This window comes from Vicugna pacos, chromosome 19 (assembly GCF_048564905.1).
Source record: "Vicugna pacos chromosome 19, VicPac4, whole genome shotgun sequence".
NCBI classification, from domain to species: domain Eukaryota; kingdom Metazoa; phylum Chordata; class Mammalia; order Artiodactyla; family Camelidae; genus Vicugna; species Vicugna pacos.
In genome coordinates, this window is record NC_133005.1 from 45156455 (window position 1) to 45171653 (window position 15199).

The 15199-nt window shown below is 59.7% G+C and overlaps 1 protein-coding gene across 1 annotated transcript in view; it reads left to right on the forward strand.

Moving 5' to 3' along the window:
- CDH4 (cadherin 4) overlaps positions 1-15199 on the forward strand; it is a 159582-nt gene that overhangs the window by 33173 nt on the left and 111210 nt on the right. Inside the window, exon 6 of the mRNA XM_072943536.1 lies at positions 12990-13166. Coding sequence (XP_072799637.1) covers positions 12990-13166 — 177 coding nt within the window. The remainder of the gene's footprint in view (positions 1-12989; positions 13167-15199) is intronic.

The following is a 15199-nucleotide window of genomic DNA, read 5'->3' on the forward strand; positions in this document are numbered from 1 at the left end:
TTTTAACGCACGTGGCAGGCTTCCTGGCTGGGTTTGGAGAGGCGGGGAGTTCAGAGTGGAACAACGTGAGCGGGAGTTCTGTTGGCAGAAGGTTCTAAAAACACAAAGGGCCTCCTTCAGAGTCCCGAGAAACCCTTACTGAAAGGAGCCTTGAAGCAAATCCCCGGAGGACGGGCGCGGGGGGACCCCCTCATTTCCCGGTTCCGTAAATTTCATCTCTCCCGTGTCAGGGTCCCTCCAAGCGCAGCTGCCCTTGTCCCGTGTTCCAGCGACTCTCCGTGGAGCTGGCGGAGCTGCCGGCTTCCCAGTTAGATGAACCATAAAAACCTGGCAACTTCTCTCTTTGCCTTTCCTCTCTCAGCAACAATTTAAAGGCGGTCTTTTTGTGCATGGTACGAGCAGGGCTGGGATCTGGAGGAACATTTTTTGTGCTCAGTCTTGCAGGAAAGCTGATAGCAATTCAATTAGAAAATGCAAATGAGGTCACATATTTCCCACGGGAGTGCTGAATTGCCCCCGAGGAGTCGGAGCAGTATTTCGGCCCAACGGTAAACACTGGAGCTGGAGTTTCTCGCACCATCGTCATCAGACTGGCTGCAGTAGCGCTTTGCAGTGTCAGTGGGACCCATGGGGACACTTTGCAAGAAAGAACTGTTGTTTATGAAGCTAATATCAGGTCTCATGGTGCGTCAGCATCTATGAGTGACAAACCCAGCCGGCCCCTGCGCCGCGGTCACGGCCGGCCCCCGCGCCGCGGTCAGCGCCCAGGGGCTACAGCGCGTCCTTCCTTGGAGCTTCCGCCTCCCAGGCGGCTGGGCTGACCTTTGCCCACTAGCAGTCCTATGTTGACCTCCTAACGCACAGTCCCTCCGAATGGGACTGGATTTTCAGATGTCATTAGTTCGGGTGAGGTGCTTAGGTTGGGCCCGAATCCTGTATGACGAGTGAATGTATTAAGAGGGGAAGTTTGGACACAGACACACTCGCAGGCAGAATTCTGTGTGCAGATGAAGATGGAGGGTGAGGTGATGCTTCTATGAGCCAGAGGCTGCCGGCCACCCCCAGGGTCCAGGACAGAGCCAGCCCCTCCCACACGGCGCCCGGAGGCCAGCCCGGCAGACACCCGGATCCCGGGCTCTGGCCTCCAGAGCTGAGACCATGCACACCTGCTGGGGACGTCCCCCAGGCTGTGGTGCTTTGGGTCTGTGGCCCCAGGACACTCAGTCTGCAGGGGAGTGGCCAGTGCCTTCCAGCGGAGGTGGGCACCCAAGCCCGGAGGGTGCAGACAGACCACCATGAAGCCCCCAACGGCGGAATGTGAGTCCAGAGCCGGGCCCCCGCCCAGCGCTCCAGATGCCTCAAGTCTTCTTCTTACTGCTGCTTGGGGTTCCAGTCCCGGCAAGGACAAATCTGGCCAAGACCTCGATTCTTCGAGCCCCGCTGCCTATCACCGCCTCCTCGTGGTCCGCCCCCGCGAGTGGGCAGGAGCCCATTGTGTTACCACGGACGCCCAGGTTGGCTACAGGACACTGGAATGGAGCAGGTTTGCTTGAGAAGCAATTCCTGATGTCCACCTGGTGACGAGGCCCCCAGGGGAAAGCTGGCCACGGGAGGAGAGCCCCCGTGCCCTGCCTCCCCGCATCGCCCGCCTCCGTGAGCGCCAGAGCGCTGATGCCCGTGCCTGAACCACCCCACTGCTGACTAGGGAGCTTTACCCAAGAGGGTCCACGGGGCTTTCCGTGTTCCCTTGAGAAAACACCAGAAGGTCTGTAGGTGGAGCCCGAGTGATGGAGTGTGCGTGTTGAGAAAGTAGCAAGATGGCTCTTATATGCTTTTCCAAAAGACGACCTCAGTGTGACAGAAACAGCACCTCCCAAGAAACAAACCTCAGTGTGGTCGGCAAGCTCGCAGACCGCAGCCCACAGCACCTGCCCACCTTGGGAGGACGGCGGCCGCGTTGGTGAGTGAGAATGACCGCCACTCCTGCAAGGTCAGACGGTGCTGCCCACGTGGGCTGCTTCAGGCGCAGGCGTGACTGCCTGGGGGACGGGACAGGTGTGTTTACTTCTCCACGTCAAGGACCCGCGTGGCTGGGAAGGAGGCTGCCGCCCTTCCAGCGTCCGAGGTCCCACGCCCACCTGGCAGCCCCACACCGCCATGGGTGATCAGTAACAGGTCTCGGAGGGGAGCAGAGATCCCCAGACCAACTGCAGCTCTCAGCTCTGCCGGCGTGAAGGGCGCGGGGTTATTCTAACTGACGGAAGGTGCAGATGCTGCGGTTCTGGAGAGCAGCCTCTGGGCGCGGCCGCCTGCTGCTCTGGGGGAGGCGGTAGTAACGCGGTGGAGAAGGCCCCCCTTGGACGGCGTTTCCGGCTGCAGATGGCCTTGGCTTCCTTTGGCAGAGGGGAGGTGACGGGGCACCGGCAGCTGGCACAGATCCCATGGCCCAGGGAGAAGAGCACCCCTCTGAGCTGTCCCAGTCGGGGGCGCTGCTTCGACGGAGACTTGAAGAGGAACAAGGGAATGAGGCCTCCCAAGGCCAGGTGGGGAGCAGAGGGGATGAGAAGGAGGGGCCACTGCCAGCCGGGGGGAGGGAGGGCAGCACAGATCCTGCCCCACCTCGTTCCTGACCGCCAAGGAGCCACCAGGACAACGTGCACAGTAGGGTGTCCTCCTAGGACTCTGGGTCCCGCGAGTCAGAAAGATCCCCAGATGCTCCCTTGGTCACCGGGTGAGTGAAGACTGCATGTCCCCGCTGGACACTTTCTGTTCTAAGACGGGAGGACACCGCAGGGACCAGTCCCACGAGGTGGCATCTGATGTGACCACCGAGCTGCAGCCACAGGGTCCACGCAGGGTAGGCTAGGGTGGGGGTGCCCGTCAGGGGGCTGGGCCGGGGAGAGGGCAGAGGCTGCTGCTCTGTCCTGGGCATCAGGAGGGCGACATCTGAATTGAGACCTGAAATGCGAGAAGCCAGCATCTGACAGGGGGAACCTCCCCCAGGGGGACAGGGAGGGCCAGGCAGCCCCTGGTTAAGCATTTGCAGCTTAACCCAGGAGGGCTGAGGGTGGAGGATGAGAGGGGGAGGCTGCCTTTGCAGCCGCATGGGGTTGGCCAGCATGGTGCCCAGCCTAGCGCCCTGCCCGCTCCTGTGCCACCTCAGGCTGATCAGGGCTGGTTTTCTCGGTGGGATGGGGGCCCCCAGTGACCGGGCCGTGCTCCCTCTCCTGCCTCAGGGGTCCATCATCCCTCACTGCTCTGGCCACTGTCCAGTCCCTGCCCCTGGACGTCCTGCCGCCTCCTGGATCCTAGCAGCTCCCCACCCTCAGCATCTCCTTTTCCTGGAAAAACAGAAGCATCGGAGGGCAGGAGGCTGTCCCACCCCCCAAATCCACAGCTGTGCCCCCATGTTCCTACTGGGGTGACGACCTGCCACTCCTGCAGGACCCGCCCGGCCCCTGCTCGGGGCCACCCTCCAGCATTCTCCTCGTCTCTCCGGCACCACCTCCCCACACCCTCCAGAGCAGGGCAAGCCCGGCAACAGGGCGCAGAAAGGGAGGAAAGAAGGGAGGCCCTCCAGCTCCTCCCGTCCTGGCCGTCGCCCCACAGCCCTGCTCCCCTACATGGGGACAGCGGAGCCCCGGGTTCCAGCATGGCCCCGCTCTCCTGCCTCCCTCCTGCCCCAGGGCCTTTGCACCTGTTCCTGCTGCCCCTTCAACCCCCGCTGTTCCTTCAGACCAGACACAGTCGGCCCCTCCTCTTGGGGAAGACGTCCTGAGCTGCTCCCATCTCAGCCTCAGTCACAGCCGGTTCACGCTCTCCCTCCTGCTGGACCTCGATGTCCCCACCTGCAGGCCGAGCTCTGTCACGGGGCCTCCCCAGCCTAGGCTCCTCCTGTCCTCCATCCGAGTTTGAGTGTGGGGGTGGGAGGTGGCCAGTCCTCGGGGACACGTGTCTCCTGGTGGCAAGTGAGCTGAGACCACCTGCCACCTCTCAGTGGGCGCGTGTGCTTGTGGGCGTGGGGGCTGCATGACGCACGGGCACTGGTGGGTCTGTCCCCCACCCGCCCCCCAGGGTTTCAGGTTTAAGCATCAATCTGGTTCCAGTCGGGTCCTGTAGCTCGTGATAGGGGCTGGTGCGCGTGCGTGCGTGTGTCCATGAGTGTGTGCGCGTGTGTGTTGGCTGCCTTGTGGGGACCCCCCTCAGGAAGTGGGGTGGGGGCCGAGCTGCCCTCCTGTAGTTGTTGAAAGTAAAACCCAAACCAAGTTCCCCAGGTGCACGGCTGTGTGGTTCCATCCAAGGCCCTGGCGCCCATTTGATATTCAGTTAAAAATAAACTTCTTGTTTCTGAAGATGTTGAAAACAAAAGCGATGTGGTCACGGGCACATTCAGCCACGAAGAGAGCCCCCAGCTGGGACAGGAGCACCTGTGAGCCCCACCCCCACTGGCCGGGCGCTGGCGGGGCCCTTCCCACACCCACGGCACTGGGTGGACAGCAGTCCCTCTGCGAGGTGGAGCCTCCCCGGGACCTTCCGAGAGGAAATGGAATTGAAGTCCAGCTGAAGCCTGGGTGTCGTCAGACGCCCACCCTCATCCTCACCAACATCTTCCAGAAGCACCCACACCAACGAGACCAACCATTTTTCTCACTAACTGACACCCATGTGAACACGTCCACTCAGTCCCACCACCACCAACTCCGGAAGAAAGAACTACACTCTGGCTTAACTTGCTAACTTAACTTTATTTTCTGTGATTGCGTTTTTTTTCCCGTAAACCCAAGAGTAATTAATTTCCTTTAAGTTGTTTCCAGCAAAGCATCATTGTCTTGATTCTCTAGAGCAAGTTCTCACCAGGGTGTTCGGGAGAAGCCTAGAGACAGCTTGGATAGTCACTGTGGGAGGAGGGGGTGCTCCCAGCATCGAGTGGGTGGGGCAGGGGTGCGCTCACACCTGCAAATGCGCAGGATGCCCCCCGCCGCCCGAGGCTGCCCTGGTTCCACATGCAGAGACCCTGGTCCAGAGCGGGGGTGACAGGGAGGAGCCGCTCAGGTGCTGGGCGTCCTTGATGTGCTGGGGGCGAGGATGGCCGAGCAGCCTGGCCAGGCTCCTGCTGGTGGAGCACGCACACACAGGTGGGGAGGCCTGTCCAACATTTTGGAGTCTCCTCAATTTTTCGTGCATGACGGCGATCCTCACCGCAGCCCACGAAGCAGAGACGTGCGCATCCGTGCTGCTGCGGTTACCTGCGCCCTGCCTGCTCCGGTGCCACACAGGTGGGAGCATTGTCTTGTGTCTTCATTTTGAAGGGAGGCGATGCTAAAGGGGGCAAGGGGGTGTGTTCTGAGATATGTTAAGAGAAATGTGGTTTTGACGCTGCTTAGGAAGAACAGGAAACCTTCCCGCAAGACGACGTGATTGATACAGGTTGTCTCAGCTGTTCCCCAGGGCTGCTCCCGCCCTCAGCGTCCAGTGCCCGTCTGCTCGGGACGCAGTGGCGGTGGGTGTCAGGACCACAGCGTGCGGGTGGCATCCGCCCTCTGTGTCACTGCTCCCCTTCCGAGCCGAGGAGCAGAGAGGGGCCAAGGAGCACGGTCTGAGTTCAGACCCCAGCCCCCGTCACAGCTGCGTGAGCCCGGGCCAGCCAGGGGACCTCGAGCACCTCCACCTGTCCAGGTGTGAGCGAGCTCGGAGCCAGCCCCTCCCGCCCTGGCTGTCCAGCGTGCGGGCACAGAAGGCAGCAGGCACAGAAGTGTTGGCGCCGAGACTCTGCTTCCGAAAAGAGGCGTGAGGACTCAGTCGTGCCGTTTCATTCAGGAAACCTTTCTTTGCATGATTTTTATGGGAATTTTCAGAACGGTCTCCCCACCTTAGAAGGGATCAGAAGTAAGAAACACCACAGCGCTCTGGGGACAGATAGAGCAGTGGTCTCCCCATCAGTGTCTTGGATGTAAGGAAAGTCCACTAAGTGCCTTTTCAGAACCGAACTCTGGCAAATGCTTATCGAGAATGGCACCCATGCTCCATTTGGTGAAGAACGGAGATGTCTTTCTGTTGTTTTATTTTGTGTTTGTTAAATACCATTTTATTCTGTCCGTCCTTAGCTACCATGGAAACCAGCCAGGAGGCCGCAGACAGAACCCTAGTTAAATATTTTAAATACACATGCCTGCAGGCAAACTAAATGTGCCATTTTTCAAATGTACATTGAAAGGGAGCTAGGAGACAGAGGAATGAACTCTCTATAGATTTTGGTGCCTCTTTTTTTTTTATGAAATCTAATTATTCTCAGTGAAAACCAGCCCTAGGTTTGACATTTCGGGGAGTGGGGCGGGGGGCGCTATTTCCTTTATTAAAGCGTGTTTAACCCAAAGCTGTAAGGAAGCAGCGAGGACAGGAAGGCAGGTGAATCCGAGACAGAGAGCAGAGTCGTGACAGTGCTGTTTGGGGAATAAGCCTTTTGCAGCCTTGTTCCAATGTAACTAGTGCTCGTTCACAGTGCAGACAGGGACGTCGTTCCCCAAGGGTTTCCTCTGAGTACAGATCCACAGAATCCATGATCTGGAACACCAGGCTGTACGTCGTGTTTCACAGCTAGGGTGGGCCACCTGCTTCTCCCTGCGCCTCTCCCGTTACCCGCTCGTGCAAACTGCACCCGGGCTTCTGCCGCTAAAGAAGCCTGTCCCTCAGCGTTCAGGGGCACAGGGCGCCTCCCCAGGGAGCTGCGTCCTGGGCAGTGACAGCCGCGGTCGCACCCGCAGGCCTCCAGCGCCCTGATTAAGAGGCTTCCTCGCAGACGTCGGTGGTCACCCCGCCTGGCTACCACGTCCCTCAGGGAGCGACCTGAAACTTTCCCCATACATTTAGTTTTTCTCGAATCAGGAGGACTTGCGCTCATGCTGTCTTCTCCGAAGTGAGAGGAGTTTCAGGTGCTGAGGAGGTCAGCCAGGACCCGACCACCGCGTGGGGCGGCCAGTAGGGGGAGTCGCGCTGCCACCTGGGGCCGTGTCTTCACAGCTCAGGGCTCCTGGGTGCTGCTTAGGAACGCGCGCGGGATCTGAAGCAGTTCCTGCATCCCTGCTGCCTCTTGAGGGCAGCAGCTTCGGCGGAGCCACCTTCCCAGGGGAACGGCGGGGCTCACGTGGCCCGGTGCACTTTGCAGGGGCGGCCGGGAACCCACCTGTGGTGACCCGTGCTTGGGAACCCAGTCCCCTCCCATCGCATCTGCTCCGGGGCCCTGGGTCTTCACTGAGCTGCTCCCACCCTGGCCCGTCTGTCCCAGAGGCCTAGCCCACCTGTGCCCTTTCTCCAGCGCCCCTGTGCGTCTCGGAGGGAATTCCGCCCACGTCTACAGCACCAACAACGTTGGGTTCCCAGGGGCCCGGGAGCAGTCCCGCCATGCAGACCCCTGGGCCCCACCTGCAGAGCCTAATGTGTTGGGTCAGGAAGCTGTGCAGGGGGACCCGTCACTTGCCCTCCTATCACCAGGAAATGCAAACACCGTTTATTGCATGTTCACTGCAAATCGATTGACACCCACCTCAAACCAGGATGGCTGGGAAGGCGCTCAGGGAGTCTCTGCGTTGAAGGCAGACTGGATTATTTATGGTCCCCGTTCAGCCTCACTTCTGAGTGTTTGGTGAGTCAGCCCATTTGCTTAAAAGCCAGTGCTTCTGCTTGGCTCTTCATAACTGCGTTCCTACCAAGCAAGTGGTGGGACAACAGAAAAACACGATAAATCATCCTTTTTGCTTGTGGGCTGGAGGAGGCGCGTGTGGTCAGCGTCTTCCCAACACGTTTTCTCTCCTCTTTTTTCTTTTTTTAAGAAAAGAAAGAAGAGAAGAGGCAATAATTTAAAACCTGCCCCGGGTCAGTTCCGCATTATTCATCTTTCGCTCGTGAACAGCGACGCGAGGGAAGTGGCCCAGCTTCCTCCCGGTGCTGAGGCGTCCCCACGACCTCACCCAGAAGCCGACGCTCACATCAGACACGCAGAGCAGCCCTGTTACAGGAGAGCAGGACTGCGGGCCCAGCCCTTGGGGAGGTGGAATTCAGGGCCTGGAGGGCGCAGAGCCGATGGGGTGAAAGCGCGTCGGGAGCGAGGGCGGGTCACTGCTGGGGTCCAGGCTCCGGCTGGGCGCGGGGGCAGGGCGGAAAGCGGTGTGGGCCTTACTGGGGGGCGTCGTGCAGCCCCCTCGTGATTTCGGGGCCTCGGCCGTCCAGTGAGACGTCCTGGTCCTTGTTCGCACGCCTCCCCGTCCTCTCGAGCCCCCCTCCCCGGCCATGTTCCAAGTGCGAGGGCTTCCCTTGTGCCTTGTCCCTGGGAAGAGGGCGCGTCCGCCCGAGACTGGCCCAGAGGACCTGCCAGGAGAGAACCCAAGCCCAGAGCCGAGGCAATCTGGGAGGGTCTGGACCGCTGTCCTGGGCTCCCCAGACCCGCCACGTGCCGCAGCCAGCGCGGGGTTGGCGTTCTCTGGAGGGGACCAGCCCCAGTGGCGGCGAAGCACGAGATGTGGTTTTATCCTCGTAAAGTCTATGTCCGGCGGGGCTGCAGCTCCACAATCCACCTGCCTCGCTCAGGAGCCGGATGGCTCACATCCCAGGCTGAAGAGAGACGGCTCTGGCCTCCTGCCCACAGCCCCGCCGTGCCCCAGAGCACGGGGCTGCAGCCCCCGGCAGCGCACACGGAGGAGGCCCAGGGGCAGCACAGGACACACCCGAGGTGCCCGGCCTGGCAGCAGGACCCTGGCCAGGGCAGCGCCTCCCCTCTAAGCCGCCAGTTTAGAGCAGCGTCAGCAGAATGAAGCCAACGCTAAGCACGACTGATTCAGGCCCAGTGGGGAGGCCGTCTGAAAGGAGAGGAGCTTTGTAAACAAAAGCCGATTCCGAAGCAGGCAGGGGAGGGTGCGGCTCAGGTGGGGGAGCCCATGCTCCGCAGGCAGGAGGTTCTCAGTTCAATCCCCAGCGCCTCCTCCCAAAGTTAGTAAACCTAATTACCTCTCCCCCACCAAAGTAAAAGTATTAAGTAATACACTGAAATACTTTTTTTTAAAAAAGAAGCAGGCAGATTTAGGTCTTCACGAAGGAGCCTCCGCCTCTGCGTAGCCTGTACCTGGCAGCCGTGTCCCCGGGCGGCTGGCGCGCCCCCACCCCCATCTGCCCCTTCTGGGAAAGTCTCCCTCTGCAGGCAGGGCTGACGTGTGTCCTGAGTGGTCCTGGCCCCTCAGGCGCCCCTGTAGGAACCCATCTGTCATGTCTTCCTGGGACCAGGGTTCCAAGGGGTCCCCAGGGCCAGCAGACCCCACCCCAACTCACCTAGCAGGACAGAGGCGCGGGGGGGCTGTGAATGGATGTGCAGGGGCTGCGTCTGCCTCCACGCACCACACACCACCCCTCGTTCGGGCTGCTGGTCCAGCACCAACTGCTCACTGGGGGTGGGCTCAGCCGATACGTGATATACACACAGAGGGAGACACACAAAACATACACGTGTGTACACGCGTACATGCATGTGACATGCACACGCATGCACCTACACAGGCATGAGTGTGTGCCCGTGCACGTGTCCATGTACACGTGTGCCTCTACGGGCCTGTCTGTGAACACGCACGTGTGTAACTTTTAGCAACAGTAGGGTCAAGGTCACATTCACATTCTTGCTCAGCTCTGCACCATCATTCACCCGGAAATACAGGAGGGGGCGCAGGGGGCAATCAGCAGCCGTGGTCTGTTAGGAAAGACTTCGGAGAGTAACCAGAGGCACGGCCTGTAATTAGTGTGACAGGCGCCCCGTCAGCCGGCGTGTTCGCGCGGGCCTGCCCCTCCAGGCACCGTGTCACCGTGCGCTCCTCCCCAGGGACGCGGGTGTGGCTTCCAGGCTGCAGCCAGCGCAGGTCTGGCATTGATCTTCGCCAGATCTTGTTACTATGTTTGTCTCACAGCTTTAAAACAGTAGCAAGTAAGTGCAATTTATTTAAACAACACCGGGGAGTTGAGCACCGTGCGAGCCGCCCAAGGCAGATGAGGATGCAGGGCGGCTCCCCGCAAACTGCGTCTGAGGTTCGGAGGCTCAGGGGCGCGTCTCCGGGGCCCCAGCGTCAGTGGGCAGGCACGCTGAGCTCCCCACGCCGCCAGCACCCGCCCCCGAGGCCGTGGTTCCCGCGCCCACCCCCCCAGCCCGCCCAGTCCCCTCTTGCGAGGCGGCCCTAAATGCAGACACGCTCAGACACACCCCCAGCCCTTCTCCTGCGGCAGGAGCTGGGGCAGGTGACCCTAACTGCCTGTGAGTGAGGAGCCCCCGGCAAGGTCAGGCGTTTACCTGGAGGGCCCCCTACACACTGCAGGCCCCCCGGAGGTAGGAGATCTGAGTGGGACTCTGACACTTTGCATTGCCAGCCTGGAAGCTGATGCTGCCAGGACCTCAGAGATGCCTCTCCGGGTCTGAGGTTTTCCCCGACGCCCCGGGGCCTCCTCGTGGCATGTCCGTTTCTGCCCAGCCCCCCACGCCCTGCCGTGAGGGCCCGTCAGGGGGATATGGCTTCACAGGCAAAGAGAACCCAGAAGTGAGGGGCCCTCAGCTGAGCGCTCCGACCTTGGGGCCCGACCCTGGCACTCCAGTCCTGCCTCTGCCTAGTGAGCTGTGTGGCCTGCAGAAGTGACTCAGCCTCTCCGAGTCTCCCAGTTGCCTCCCTGGTAAAGCGGGGATGGCCGTCTTCCTGCACCGGCCACAGGGAGGACTGAGGCGGGACCGCACAACGCTCGCTGTGCACAAGGCGCGGGCTGCCCCGACGCGTGCAGGGCAGTTGTCTGGGTCCCGGATGCAGGGCTGCGTGGCCAGGACTGTCCTGAACCCGGCTCTGTGACACTCATTGAGGAACCTGGAGAGGACCCAGCCTGGCACCAGGAGACGCAGGGCAGGTCGCAAGGCGGCGGCTGTCAGTTTGCCTCGGGCGGACGGTGGTGGAACATCCAGTTTTCGCAGACGTCCAGGCCGCGGGGTTCACACCCCGTGCATGGATCCCTCAGATGCAGGACGGGAAGTGCCCTAGGGAAGCCTGGGGCTTCTAACTGCTGCAGACTGAAACGCAGGCGCTCAACACGGCCGGCAGCAGGGCCCCTGGTGGGGAGCGTCCCGGCGGGTCTCGTTGTACTGGGCCTTGTCCCCTGGCTTTGCCACTGATGTAGCCTGAAGTCTGGACATTCAGGACGGATGGAAGACTTTCTTTTTAATCAATTAGACAGCTCTGTCTGCATTTGTTTAACTTATTTCCATGCAACTTTTTGCACAAGGGGGTGGGGAAGGGTCTCTGTCCCCAGAGGGCAATGCTGAGACCACCAGGTCTGGAGCTAGGCTGGAGGGTGGGAACTCACCATGGTTGGAGAGGGCCAGCCTGCCATCAGATGCCACCGGCCAGCTGTGCCCTCTCCGCCATGGCTGTCCTGGTCCTCGGTCTGCCTCTGCCACGTGAACCCTCGTACGCTACTGGCTCTGAGACCCGGGAGCGAAATGGACTTCAACCGTGAAAACAGTGCAGAGGTGGCCGGCGGGGGTGGGGAGGGGCCTTGAGAATAAACATGGAGGTGACGTATGCACAGACGCCACGTGGGCACATGAGTTCCGCAGGCTCTTTTAACTACAGAAGTTCATGTACATTGTAACATTCAGAAATACAGAGCGGTAACAGGAATGAAGTCAAATCAAGTAGCTTGAGACTCCCTGGGGACAGAGAAAGCCAGACTTCACATCCCCACCTGCCTCCTTCCCATCTCTCTCTCCTTTAAAAAGGGGACTCGCACTGAATTGATGCTCTGGTGCCGTTTCTCCACTTGCTGTTATTTTGTGAATTTCTCCACGTCTCGAGGAGCAGCTTTTAACGACATGTGATGTCCCAAGACGTGAGCGTAGAGTGAAGCGTCTGACATATTTACTCCTGCCCAGAGGTTTCCTGGCGCTTTCACTACTTCGCGTTTGCGTACCGTTATCACAGAAGCAGCGCCGGTGAACATCCCTGTCGGGGTTTTACCCACACAGAGTTTCATGGCGACAGATCTCCGCCTGTGGGGTAATTGGGTCAAAAGCGAGGACCATTTCTGAGGCTCTCGGTAGTCGATGGCAGAGGGCCGGTCCCAGCAGTGGTGACCCTGCCCGCGTCAGCGCGTCCAGCAACCAGTCCCGCCAACGCCCTGCCCGGCGCGGGCTCTCACCAGCCCATTCCCGGAGCAGCCCCCTGCTCTCGCCGTGCCCGTTTCTAAACAAAGTAGCTGGAGTTGAGAGAGATTAAGGGACTTGCCCCAAGTCACACGAATCTTTGAAGCCGTTAAATGTAAGACACCTGGTTGGTTTAACCCCAAACCCCACGCCCGCTACCAGCACCCTCTCCAGACTCAACAGCCTCTTCAGCGCTGAGGATCAGTTTTGCTTAATCTTGTCAGCTTGATGGGTGAGGAAGACACGTCGCTTTAACGCGCACTGTCTGGTTACTGGAAGACGTGAACACTTTTCATGCGTTTGCTGATCCTTTGCATTTATTCTGCTGTTGATTATCTATCCTTGTCTTTTTCCTGTTATAATAAAGATTCCATTTTTTCTTATTGATTTGTAAGAACTCCTTCTATGGGGAGGCTGTTAGCCCTTTGTCAGATTTGTTGTACGTTCACCAATTGCTTTTAGGGTGTGTTTTCATCAGCAAGGGTTTAAATTAAAACATGAGCCCTTTTCCTTTGTGACTTTTCCCCGATCCACCCTCCTGGCTAGTCAGCTATATTTTTTTCTTTGTTTACAGTTTCTCTACCCCTATTTAATCCTTTAATCCATTTCTTTGTAGAGATGAGGGCCCTGCTGAATTTTTTTCCGTACCACGTAGCCATTTTTACCGACATCATCTAATCTTTCCCTGGATCCAGATTCTCTCAACAGATGCCTTTCCTCTGCAAAACTTAACCAGGCTTCTTTGGCTTTTCTCTACCCCCCCCACCCCCGAATCACGCAGCAGAAGGGGAAGAAGAGCGCGGCTCTGGACCCCTCCCCGCCTCCGAGCGACACGCTGATGCCGTGGCCCCAGCTCCCGAGCGCCAGCGGGCTGAGGCGGCAGAAGCGAGACTGGGTCATCCCCCCGATCAACGTGCCGGAGAACTCCCGCGGGCCCTTCCCTCAGCAGCTGGTCCGGGTAAGTGGAGACGCTGCGGCCGGCTGGGCAGCCCGCCGGCAACCTCGCAAGGCGGGTCCGGTGGGCTTGCTCCCGGAGCAGAGGGCGGGCTCTGCGCTGGGCGTCTAGGGTCAAGATTCCGCCTCTTCAGTCACGAGTATTACACAGTGCGGAGGAAAACCAGGGGCGCGGGCGGGCCTGCTGCCGTCGGGTCCTCTTCTCCGGTTACCCTCAAGTGACCTCTCTGGTGCGTGGAATGAGGTGGGTGGGGACTTGGGCCGTGGCCTTTGACCTTGGACCCCTTTCTTTGATCTGCTTGTCACACGTCTGTCCAATGATGACTGAGACACTGAATGGAGAACAATGGTGAAGATCCTGGTGAAAAGTCAGGGGTCCTGAGACGGAGGCTGACACACCAGTGGGCAGCCCTGTCTCTTCCGCTGCTTCCCTGGTGTCACCTGCTCCCGACAGCCCCCACGAGGTCACTTTTCCCAAGGGAGGGAAGGACTCACTTTACAAAGTTGTGTTTCAATAACCAAGGCCATCAACTAGCATTTTCTTCTTCCCTGTGAAGGAAAATTGCAGCCCAATCTGAGCGATGATTTGATGAAATGATGGTGAAAATGCCATTAAACAGTCCATCCGTTGTGGACGCCTCGCCCTGCTGTGTGGACAGGAGGGTCCCCGAGGGTCATCAAGGTGTCGTCTTCAGTCTTTGGCCTGATTAGTCTCTGGCTTCCTGTTCTTTCCGAAGCAGAAAGCTGGGGCGGTGCTTGAAATGCAGAGATGGGGTGGAGGGGGCAGCCAAGCTCGCAGGGTCCCCGGTGTGATGGCCGCCCACCACACACACCCAGTGTCGTGGTGTGAGTATCACCCTGCCTTCACTGCGCGTGATGCTGGGACTTCCATAAAAAACGTATAGTGGATCTTTGTCCCTGTTTCAGGCAGGAGCCCTGAAACCTGCGGAATTTCCCAAGTAGGACTGGAAAAGACGTCCGCGGGCGTTCACCACAAGCACCTTTCTAGGGCAGCGGGGTCTCTGTGTGTGAGGTGTCAGGCCCGGTCGCCAGGGGGACCGACCGTGTGACTGGAGGGTGGGGCCTTCAGTTCCCGCCCCAGCTCCTGGGGCAGAGGGGCTGGGGAGTGAATCAGTCACTAACGGCCCATGATTTGATCAATCTCGCCTACATAACAAAGTCTCCAGAAAACCCCAAAAGGATGCGGTTCGGAGGGCTTCCAGCTTGTGAACACGCGGAGATCCAGGGAGAGGAGCCCTTGGAGGGCAGGGGGCGTGGGAGCCCCGAGCCCCCTCCCCACACCTCGCCCCGTGCCCCTCTTCCATCTGACCGTCCCTGAGTCTGTCCTCTGTAGGAAACCGGTAGCCTGGGGGGGTGAGCCGCTTTTGTGAGTCCTGTGAGCTGCCCTGCAAATCAGAGGAACCGGAGGAGGGGTGGCTGGAACGTTGGACTTGTAGCCGGTCAGTCAGACAACCTGCACTGGGTAACTGGGGTCCCGGATGGGGGCCGTCTGGTGGGACTGAGCCCTAAGCTGAAGGATGGACACCCTCTGCAGGCAGACCACGTCGGAACTAAGGTAAACCTCAGGACGGCCCGCTGGTGTCGCAGGGCTGGTGTGGTGGCACCCCTGGGGTCAGAAGTGCGGAGGGCGGGCGTCGCGGGGGTAATGGAGACATGGAGCGTGTTTCCAGCTCTCCCCAGAGAGACAGCCGCCCTCAGGCCTCAGTCCCCCAAGGTGGGGGTTCTTTTCCAGAGCCGCCACCTCCCCCGAGCGGCCCACCCGGGTTGGAGGTGGGGGTGCGGCCGGCCTGGAGCTCTCAAGGGCCGAAACCCCAGACGGGTCCATTTGGGAGGAGGGCTCCTGCAAGTGTCCAGCCGTCTTGGATGCGCCGGAGCCAGAAGCTGCCTCTCATGTGCTCAGGGTGGAAAGCAAACTGCAAAGGGGTGAGTGAGTTTGCAGTGAGTCCAGGGCTGCATCTGTGAACACGCACACACACACACACACACACACACACTACACATATACACATACACACA